At 39.0% G+C, this 10,598-nt stretch overlaps 2 protein-coding genes across 5 annotated transcripts; one reads left to right on the top strand and one right to left on the bottom strand.

Moving 5' to 3' along the window:
* Positions 1 to 1,065: 1,065 nt before the first annotated feature.
* On the bottom strand, positions 1,066 to 4,379 carry LOC122577929 (actin-related protein 5). Of its 2 annotated transcripts, none has more exons than XM_043749644.1 (7): positions 4,130 to 4,379; positions 3,702 to 4,016; positions 3,344 to 3,624; positions 3,052 to 3,270; positions 2,674 to 2,975; positions 2,423 to 2,603; positions 1,066 to 2,333 (listed from the first exon to the last, which is right to left on the bottom strand). In XM_043749644.1, the coding sequence occupies exons 1-7, from the start codon at positions 4,230 to 4,232 to the stop codon at positions 1,710 to 1,712; spliced, it is 2,025 nt and encodes a 674-aa protein (XP_043605579.1). In that variant the 5' UTR covers positions 4,233 to 4,379; the 3' UTR covers positions 1,066 to 1,709. The 2 variants fall into 2 exon arrangements, with proteins under 2 accessions (XP_043605579.1, XP_043605580.1); XM_043749645.1 differs by having other exon boundaries at positions 3,702 to 4,000; positions 4,130 to 4,268.
* Positions 3,455 to 9,074, top strand: LOC122577930 (protein obstructor-E-like). 3 transcript variants are annotated; one of them, XM_043749646.1, is made up of 5 exons: positions 4,111 to 4,195; positions 4,270 to 4,390; positions 5,696 to 6,962; positions 8,279 to 8,696; positions 8,960 to 9,074. In XM_043749646.1, exons 3-5 carry the CDS (start codon positions 6,716 to 6,718, stop codon positions 8,985 to 8,987), a joined length of 693 nt encoding a protein of 230 aa, XP_043605581.1. In that variant the 5' UTR covers positions 4,111 to 4,195; positions 4,270 to 4,390; positions 5,696 to 6,715; the 3' UTR covers positions 8,988 to 9,074. The 3 variants fall into 3 exon arrangements, with proteins under 3 accessions (XP_043605583.1, XP_043605581.1, XP_043605582.1); XM_043749648.1 differs by lacking the exons at positions 4,111 to 4,195; positions 4,270 to 4,390 and adding an exon at positions 3,455 to 3,588; XM_043749647.1 differs by lacking the exons at positions 4,111 to 4,195; positions 4,270 to 4,390 and adding an exon at positions 4,618 to 5,261.
* The last annotated feature ends 1,524 nt before the right edge of the window (positions 9,075 to 10,598 follow it).

Genomic DNA, 10,598 nt, shown 5'->3' with positions numbered 1-10,598 from the left:
TTATTATTAATATTATTATTATCATCGCTACTTTATATGATTACCACGATAGGAATATGTTAAAAGCGCGTGTAATTTTAATTAGCGTACGATATTATCATTGGCGAAAGTAGATCCTCACTCTTAGCTAAGACAGATAGAAAACTTTATATTCTTACTTTCTTCACGGATTGGATTCTACCTCACTTTTATTGCTATTATCAGCTAACAGCCGCTAAACGCTTGAAAAGCTTAGGAAACGAAGAACAGTGGAACAAAATATAAGAAATAGACGTCCTCCGCGTACTTTTCCTTTTTTTCTATCTTTCGATTAATTAGTAGCGAAGCGATTGCGCTGATAAAACAATTTCAAATCGGGTCAAAGTGCAACTACTTAATGTTGATGTTGTTATTAATTATTTGTTGAAACTGCAGCGACCTCAGCCTGTGATAGTTAAAAAGGGATATTATTTAAATTAAGTATCCGCTGTATTACACGAAACCTAGAGCATCAATCGGCTACGCATAGTCTCGAAGGATCGAACTATGTCTGTACGTGTCGTGATTTAACTTTTGTTTGGGTAGGCCCTTGTGCCTAGAGCCAAGCTCATTACGATACAATATTGTAAATTATTTGTAACTCGAGAGAATGAGAAAGAAACAACAAAGAGATGGCTCGATACAATGTTGCGTAGAATTTAAGTATTATCGTCTGTATTAGTCGGACTTTTGTAAATCTTAATTTTGTAATGAGCTTCACGCTACGTAGTGCAATATGTATTGTTATGCGTTCTAACACGAAATTTTCGCAGTAATTTGCTATGAAAGATAACGTAATTCACGAATCTGTTGCGTTTCTTCGATGAAAGTTCGAGCAAAGGATTACTCAAGAATCGACTTTTTCTTGATCCGTACTTGTTATATAATACGTCGTAATGTTTGTAATTTTATCTAATTTTACCTATAACTGCATGTGATAAGAGAGAAAAGTGTAGTTACAGAGCACGTAAAAGTAAAAATGCAACAAGTGTCATTGAGTGCTTTAAACAAATACACGTAACAAACGCTGTGCGCTTGTGATTATGATTATTTTTTCTTCTCGTTTTTTTTTCTTCTTTTTGTTTAAGATAAAGAGAAAACTAATCCAATTGTTTCTTTTTTTCTTATGTATGTTGGTGACGTGTGAAAAGGTTCGAAACGAACGAGTTTCCATACGGTATGTTCCTTTATTAGGTGAAACACGCAAGAATCACTTATAATTAGCTGTAATATAATCGCCTGTAGGGCTTCGTAATATTTTTTCAATATATATATATGTATATGTATATATATATATATGTATATGTATACATTATATTAACTGTATTGTGATGTTAACTTAAGCCATGGACAGAAACGTAGAAGAGATTTTTCGAGGTCGCTGTAGTAAATCTTCTTGCTGGGGTGAGGAATCACTTTCTCAGTTTTTTAGCTTATTCGACAAGCGCCGATAAACAAGCGGATGTCGATTATTCTCGATGAATAAAAAAAGAAAACCAGAATGTACTCGCATAATTATCTTTGAATGGTAAAATGGCGATGATTGGGAACTGTACATTGTGATCAGCAAACAGACTACAATGTAGTTTGTTCGTGATTGAATGAACAAACGGAAACACTTGTGTAATAAAGTAGATATCCATAAAAAAATATCATCTGTATTTTCTATTCACTTTAGTTTTATTGTACTTTTACTCCATTTCAACGTCGACGACAGCATCCTCTACGATAACCTGTTCCGACGTCACAGGAGTCTGTATCGTAGGTAAAGGATCAGGAGAACGGGTGTAAGTATTACTGCTCAAGTGTTCTTTAAAATATTCACCACCTCTTTCCTCGTATTCCTTCTTACTCACTAAGAATTCAGGAAGGTTTCCATTTAAGCCAAAATCCCTGGCGCCATACCATGCATCTAGACTGGTATTTTTTGCAATATTTATTCGAAAACTCGATCCAAATGGCCGTATTTCACGAAGTTCACGATTCAATCTTTCGAGTAAGCCAGGAAATCTTGTCGGCCCACCGGTGAGAAATATATTTCCCACGAGTCGCGACTGCTGTTCGGGCGGATAAAGCTTCAAAACGAAATCGATTGTCTCCGCGATGCCAGCTTCCATTGAACCAATCATAGATGGTTGAAATAATATTTCCGGAGCTCTCAAGCGTTCTACCCCTACGTGTAATTGATGAGTTTCTCCAGGAATCATAGGAACGTTAGATCCAGCACCATCGAATTCTGGATCGTGATGTCGTAGTACATCTTCCAATTCCATAAGCTTTTCTTGTTCTACCTCCGAGTCTGAATCTCCACCTTCCTGTGAAAGACAAATTAGAAATACATTACAACTTCAACGTTATAGATTTCTTCAGTGCGAAATGACAATAAATTAAAATTTATACAAACCCTATTTATAACTTTATAAACATCCCAATCTTCGTCTCTCATACCAAAATCATCATCGCGTTTTTCTTTTCTCGCCAATTGGCTTATTATGCGCATTCTTTCCTGTGCAGCAGCTGTTCTACGTTTCGCCATATCTTGTCTACGTTGTCTTTTTGCCAGTCGTCTTTCTAATATTTCTTGCCTATAGTATAAAGAAAAATATATTAACATTGTAACATCGTTATAAAAACAACGAAGAAATCATTGGTTACCTTTTCTTTCGAACACCAGCAATCCATTCGTCAAAATCTTGTTGATCTTTAGGTTGCAAACTCGATTTTATTTTTGGTTTTTGTTCTTCCATCGCGATATTCTCCTCTTGCGAGTTAGCCGCTACTATCTTTTGTCTGGTTCTTTCTACTTTTGCTTGCAGATTATTAATCATTTTTATCAGATCTGCCTCATTTGCGAGAGAATAAGTTTTTAACGCTTGATCAAATTCATCCGTTTCACCTTCTTCTAATAAATCTTGAACGGCTAATAATTGATTTAGTTGTTCTTCGTCTTCTGCTAACTACAAATAACGATTACGTTTCAATCGTTCGTATCTAAGTAAATTTCTGGAAATAGATTTATAAAAAATTACTAACTCTCTCTTCTCTTTTCCTGGCATTGATTTCCATTAATCTTCTAGCTAATTCGCGTTTCCTTTCTTTCTGTTGCTCGACTGTTAGACCAGGAGTATTCGCAGGAGCAACATAGGGTAATTGAACCCTCAATACATTTGTATCGTAATAATCTGGATCCGCCCATTTAGAAATTTCATCTTGATAACTTAAAGCTATCATCGAATGTTCATGTATTAATTCCTATATAGAGAAAATGGAATTATACATTATTTGAATCGTCATAGCAGGTGTAAGCGATAAATCATCCATATACCTCTGCTCGACTAGGTGTAATTGCATTTACATGTACTGGATATTTAAGTTGAAGCAACCTGTGCATGTAGGACGTAATGTGATATCCACCAACATTGATCCTTCTTGAGTTTACAGGATCTGCCTTACCATCTAATATAGGTATTATGTGCGTAGTATGATATCCAATACTGATTATTAAACCATCCGGTGGACAATTATTATGCTGATAAGAAAATAAGCAATCCACTCCATATGCTATCGCAGGTACGTTGTAACATTCGAATAAAAGTTCAGCCATCACTAAAACAAATACAGCCGTTACCTTTGACATAAATCTTAAAGTAACCTCAAATTTGTTTGCACGCTTATATACTTACAGTTTCTGGAATAATTAGGATTCAGAAACGCTTCTGTTAAAATAATAGGATGATTTACCGAACCCTCTGTATCTATTCCCATATGAGTAAAAGTATAATCAAATATTTGTTCCTGTGCTTCAAAATGCGTTACCACGTTTCGATCAAACTGTGTTTTTAATTGAAATCGAACAGCTTCGATATTAGCTATGTCATTTCCAACCTGAGGTTCACCGTCCTTTTTTCCACGTTCCTTGCGTGGTTTTGCAATAAGATTTTTAAATATTAGTTGGCATTCTTTTTCAGTAGCCCAACCAACCCTACAATTGTACGATCCTAGAAATTATTCACAATTTTTTATTCCATTTTTCGCTTTATATTATTTATATTACATCTGTACTTGTAATTATATATTTATATGACATAATCAAATAATGTATTTAACTTACCATTATCAATTACTAGCGGAGTTGCTTCGCATTTTACTCTATTTGGATAAGGATGAATAATATCAGGTACAGCTTTTATGTCTTTTAATTCAAGAACTTCCATTATATATTTACGATATTTATTTCTGCTTTTTTAATAGATCATAAAGAATACTTGCATGCGTCGGTGCTTTGGAACACGATGTAAACAATGTAACCAATCGAGAAACTGTAATATCGACGAAACTGAAATACCAGCTACAAGATGGCGTGTAAATGCAAGTGCGTTGCATCACGGACGTTTTAGTCAATGATTGCATCACGCGCAATCGATTCAAACGTTTCGAAGAAAGAACATATATTTCAGCTTTAATCTTTACGTTACTTGCTAGTATTAATTATACTTTTATTCATCTTTCTATGTTGCGTGATATTTTGATTACTAATCTCACTGTTCAAATAAAATTTTTATAGCTTTTCCAAGTATTTCGATATCACGCTCTATCAAAACTTTTTCCTGTTAACAATCGTAACTAACGTAATATCTTGTTATAAAGGTATTATAAAATAGTCCATGTTTCCTTCGTTCGTAATATTTATCTAAATGTTCTTATCATTTTCGCGCTTTCGTATTTGTAATAAATCACGAACGAATAACGAATCACGAGGCGACGTGATACGTTTGACTGTACAGCGCGAATCTAAATTGTTCTGCTTTCGCGGTCATTGGCCACAGGATATCGTTTAAAAAAACGATCGTTTGACGAAAGAAGAAAGCGAAATTGTATTTTTATTCAAATCGCTGAAGGTTCGCGATCTTCTCTTCGCGTTTCACAATCGCGACTACGTTTCACTCGCACGTACGCGACCTAACGTTTCGACGCGTGATTTTTTCATCGTAAAAGCCCGCGTATCGAGTCGTTTGCGCAAAAAATCATCGATCCTCTTATCTTATCAGCGAAACATACAAGGATGTCGTGAAAACGTAAAATGTCGTGAGAAGTCCTGTTGCCGGGTGTCAGTGAAACGTTTAAAGATTTGTAAAAGAGGAAATTAAGGAAACGTGGCTCGTGTTGACAAAGAGTATAGACAGAGCGAGAATATCGGGCGCCACGCGTATTCAAAGCATCCGGAAGAGAACGTGTGCGCAGAAGTAACGATATTAACATTCACGGACCCTTTCAAAGCGTTGCGCAATTATAATTTCACAAACGCGCGTGAAATCGTACGAACTGTTCTCGATCGATAAAATAACACGGTCGTTCTTCGTTTATTGCTTCACTTGCGAACGCGTTGAAAAAGATGGCAACGAACGAATAGCGTTGAAAGTCGAGACGAAACGAAACGAACGTTATATCGATATTTACTCTGCTTGTGACGTTGGTCATCATCGAGTCGTCGATCTTCTCTATTCTTCGAGTTTACGCGTATCTCTCGTTTTCCCGTTAACATTAGACAAATTTGCATCGTCAACTTTAGATTAACGTCTATCAAGATCCGTACTTGCAGCGATTCTCAGCGATCTATTAGATCTAAATTTAGCACTGTCAACGCCCAACATCCGATATTTCCAATTCTCTGTTTCAGTGGCTTTCAACTCAACCATCGAGAAAACTTACGAGGGAAAAATTGTCAGAGCACGGAATGTTACGGCACAGATTAATACCAACCTCGGATGTTATTAACTTTCTATGGAATTCGACGATCAATCGACAACAACGTACGATAGGCGTAATTACGAGCGTAATTCGGAAAAAACGAAACCTACACGAACACATGTACCGCCTGCTGCTTAATTGCTATAACGCGCGCTCTACTCTGCTCGCGTTACGTGTATTTTCATAGTACGCGCACTCTGCAAATCTTCGCCTCATCGAACCTTCCACAAACGCGCAAAAAGTCCACGATCTAGGTGCAACAAAACGAATTCTACTTCTCGTTAAGTAAACGAATTACTTCCGCGCCACGGACATTTCCTTCCTGCAGTTGCCGTAGCGATAAGACAGCCTGCGCCGATCAATCTGCCCCTTTGTTCTGCCAGTAAATTATCTCGAGCCAGAAGCAACGCGATCGAATCGTTGTGTTGATCGATGATAAGCTGTGACCAGATCGCCTATTCGCGTACCCGCACAGAGAGGAGTAGGGTGAGATTGCGCGTTACCCGGAAGTGGCAGGGATATTGTGTCGGTGATACGCGTCCGTAGCCGATGGAGAAATAAGAAGAAACGCGGGAAACAGAAAGCGAAACGGGCGCAGCGAAGGTTTAGGCGGTGAGACAGTATCGACAGTCCCGTGGAAGAAAAGCGGCGATAGCAGAGCGAGCAAGCGAGAAAGAAGTTTCGGCGAAAGGGGGGTGGGGGTTGTGAAATGCAAGCAAGGATGCAGAGGTGGTGTGGCAGGCGAATCAGGACCAGTTTCAGGTCTGCGTTCACGTCATACCCACGTTGCTACGTGCTGTCGACGGATCGGAAGAGAAGGAAGAAGAAGAAGAAGAAGAAGAAGAAGAGGAGGAGAAACGGAGGAGTAGCGTGTTTTGGGCCATTGTGCTTTAATTAAGGGCTTAGAGGCGGAGGAAGAAGAGAGAAAATAGAAAATTAAAAAAGGACCATGTTTCTTCGAGTGTTTTTCGTTTTGTTGGTCAGTGTGGTGACCTTGAGCAGAGCACAGTTTCGGTGTCCCGAGCCGAAGGGTTTCTTCTCGGATCTGGAACAGTGCGATCTTTATTACGTTTGCATAGACGGCAAGGCGGAGGAGAAGCTGTGCAAAGACGGTCTCGTCTTCAGAGACGACAACCCTAAGAAGGAACTCTGTGATATTCCAGCTAACGTGCCTTGCGGAGACAGGACTCTCCTTCGTAAGTTATACTTTCCTTAATCGTTCGTATCAACGAACGAGACATTATCTATGCTCGATGGCACTAGCTATTAGGTTCGGTTCTACGTTTACGTATCGGGAAACGATACGAGCTTGTAAAACGTACGACGATACAAGCTATCGGTGACAGATGTGGCTTAGATCGAAGATAAAGTAAAAACGATGTAAACGAGAGGAGGTGTTAGTTTTATTTCATGTAGGAAGATATACGATCTTAGTGCGCGTCTATCGCAAAATATTCGAATCGTAAGATCGAGATTTATGTTTGTTATTCGACATTAACGATCTGACTACTGTTTCGATTAGAGAAATATAAATTTAAATGTTTCAGCATTTCAGAGATATCATAATGAAAAACGAGTACAGAGAACTCTCTTATTTTTAATCTCAAACGGATTTTAAAGCGCATGTATTTTCAGACGACGAACTATGTAGTTCTTGCGAGTTTTACGTATAAACGATCTTCTTTCTTTCAAGGAATTTTCACGCACAAAAGCTATTGAAACATCCTTTGAATGATTTACGATAGACATCGTGACGAAGTAAGAATCGATTTAAAAGTAGTATCACGATTGTAAGCTAAATCTGATCCACGAGCGAGCGAATCGATCGGCGAGGTGCAATCGCGTAAAGATCGCACGATACCGAGAACTTCGAGAAGCGAATTTATGAGAAACCAAAGGTGAAAGTTACATGTTTGATTGCGCGCACCAGAATATTCCGGTCACACTATCTTCTATTTTCATGAAATTCCGAACAGGAACGTGATTCGAATCGTCGATGCGGCAGAAATTTGTATCGATGTCCCATATCGAACATCCAACCGTCCGATCTAAAAATGCAAATCAGGTTTTTTTCCGATGAACGCAGCTCGATTTCGAATGCGCGAATTCGAACGCGCGCTAAAAGAACGACACGACGATTAGAATGCGTGGCGAAGTTGCGAAAGACGCGATAAATTAGGACGAACCGGTTTCTCCGTAAATCCTTGGCTAAATTCGTCTTCAGACGTGCTTTTAATCCTCCTTGGCCTTTGTCTTTCTTTTTTTTTTCCTCCCGCAAGCGTTCTTTTACCGCTCGAATAGAAATCTTAACTCGTATGCTAATATTTCCAATTCCCCTGCATCGAGTGGGATCCCAGTGAAAGGACATTTCTTTCTCGCTTCGCGTATAACCTTATGTTAATTAATATCATTTATACGTTATATATAATCAATAATATTAAAACTTTAATGTAGCCTTTTACTTTAGCCTGGTAACTCTATTTTAATCAGCTTTCGATGCTTAATTATTCAGAGGAACCACAGCCGAGCAAAGGATGTCCACGAGCTAATGGCTACTTCAAACACGAGGATCCAACCGCTTGCGATCGTTTCGTGAATTGCATCGATGGCGTGGCGCAAATAATGCCCTGTCCGCCTGGTCTGATCTACGAAGACAAAATGTCTAGCTGTGTCTGGCCAGCAGATGCCAGTAGATTGTGCGAGAACGTGAAGAGAGACGTTCTCGACGATGGATTCGTTTGTCCCGATGGCGATGTGCCCGGACCACTCGGCAGGATTCTACCCCATCCTACCTATCCTCATCCGGAGGATTGTGCCAAGTTCTACATTTGCAAAAATGGCGTGGTGCCGCAGAAGGGACAATGCGAGCCTGGTACCGTTTACAGCGAGGACAGCTTCAAGTGTATGGATCCGGAGAGCGTGCCTGGATGGTAAGGTTTCGTAAAGATCTTGACGAGAAACTTTGACCGGATGTTACTTTGTTATCGATCTTCGAAGGCGCGTCGCGTAACGAAAGATCGCGAAAGTAAGAAACGATATCGCGATAGCAACGAGCGACAGGACAGTGAAAACAAATTTGAAAATTAATATAGTAGCGTAGGTAGTATATGGTGTTTTTTTTGGGGAGGTGACATAATTTTGTCAATTTTAGACGCAACGAAATTCTCATCTCTGTTGTCTCTTCTTGTTACAGCGAAGACTACTACAAAAACAAGAACTGAATAAAGACAAGGTGCCAGTTACTCAGCGATCACGTCTGTAACGCTTAATTTTTTACACTTAGGAACAATAAACCCGTGATACACTTACGTAAATGAGTAGCCTTTGCATACACCTCCCACGATAATTATACCTTTCTCCTTATGTAAACGGATATTACGCTCCGGAAATTTATAGTGCCGACAACTTTGTTACGGCTTGTTCTAACAGAAAGATCAATAACCGCGAGTTAATAACTGTAAGAAGGAATTCACGATATAAGCGATGGAAGAAAACGTAGCACGCGCGTTATTCTGCATTTCGTTGATTGGCAGAAGGGAACGGATTGGTCGCGATATTTTCGTTTAGTTGTTGTAAATAATTTCATTCGGGTAATACTTTTATCTAGAAATTTGCCTACTCTCGTGTCGTAAAGAGCAAGAAACTATGGAATTAGCAGATATTAAAAGTCTTCTACCGAGTTTCTCTAGGCGTTGATTATATAGAAAGGAGCATCGAATAAGAAACAATTACAGCTGTTGCTTCGAATCGCTGAAAATTGATCTTGTTTGAATACAATGAACGACGCGTAATGGTTCCTCAGGCTGGCAGACAATTTCACTTAATTCACCTGATTGCAACCTTTCTCTTTACGTAATTTACGATGTGCTCGATGAAACGCACTTCTCGCGACCCCGTCGGCCGATTTACATTTCTGCCGAGTCTATCTCGCTATCGAAAATTTGTGAAAGTTCGTGCTTCGTATCCGACATTTTGGAAAATCCTTTCAAAATATCTTCTACGTTAGCGATCTACAGCGACCACGAGAAGTATCGTGACACGTTGTTGTGTTTGTTATAGCATTTACGTACTAATTAATCGGTACATATGACTACAAAGATCTGATACCAGAAAATGGAATGCAGAACTCGTTAAAAAAATTGCTTCGTCGAAAAATAAATTGCATAATATGGTAGGAAATTATTTTCTACAAAAGTTTTATCAAACGCTTCGTCATTCATAGTTTCTATTTTACATTTGCTTTTCTTTCTCTTAGATATTCGATTTTTTATAGTCAGCTATTTGCCAGATAGAGGATCGAAAGAACTCAATTAGCCATCGATCAGAGGCATGACCATGACGTATTCGTTTCGTCGATCCGACTGGTTCACCGACAATGCAGATCATGAGTAGCGAGATCGCGATCGGCATTCGTCGGCTTTCACTGTCCATGCCGGGAGATCTGGTTCTCCCTTCAGGAGCCATTGCTCCAAGTAGCGATGACTGTTGCGTAAGGCCAGTTAAAGCCTCCAGGGGCTAACCGTACTTCATACATACATCCAGGAAATGTATTTGTACGGTCATATGTGTATATCATATACTCCTCTCATTTTTAACCTCGCTGACGCTAATGCGATTCAACGTTGTACAAACGAATGGTTGATGAGCGTGGTATGTATATACATTGGAGGATCGAGCGACTCTCATCAGAGAATACGCGTTGCAGGCAGGTAGTCAAGTAGTTAAAAAGTAGTTAGATAGAAAGGATTTCTAACTCTACGATTCTACTTTACACGTGATTTTAATTCAACGCGTAGTAGAAGAGTTTAATTTAACGCGTTGGATACTTGGCT

This window comes from Bombus pyrosoma, linkage group LG3 (assembly GCF_014825855.1).
Source record: "Bombus pyrosoma isolate SC7728 linkage group LG3, ASM1482585v1, whole genome shotgun sequence".
NCBI lineage: Eukaryota > Metazoa > Arthropoda > Insecta > Hymenoptera > Apidae > Bombus > Bombus pyrosoma.
The sequence above is the reverse complement of the archived record's forward strand: the minus strand, read 5'-3'. Positions and strand labels throughout refer to the sequence as shown.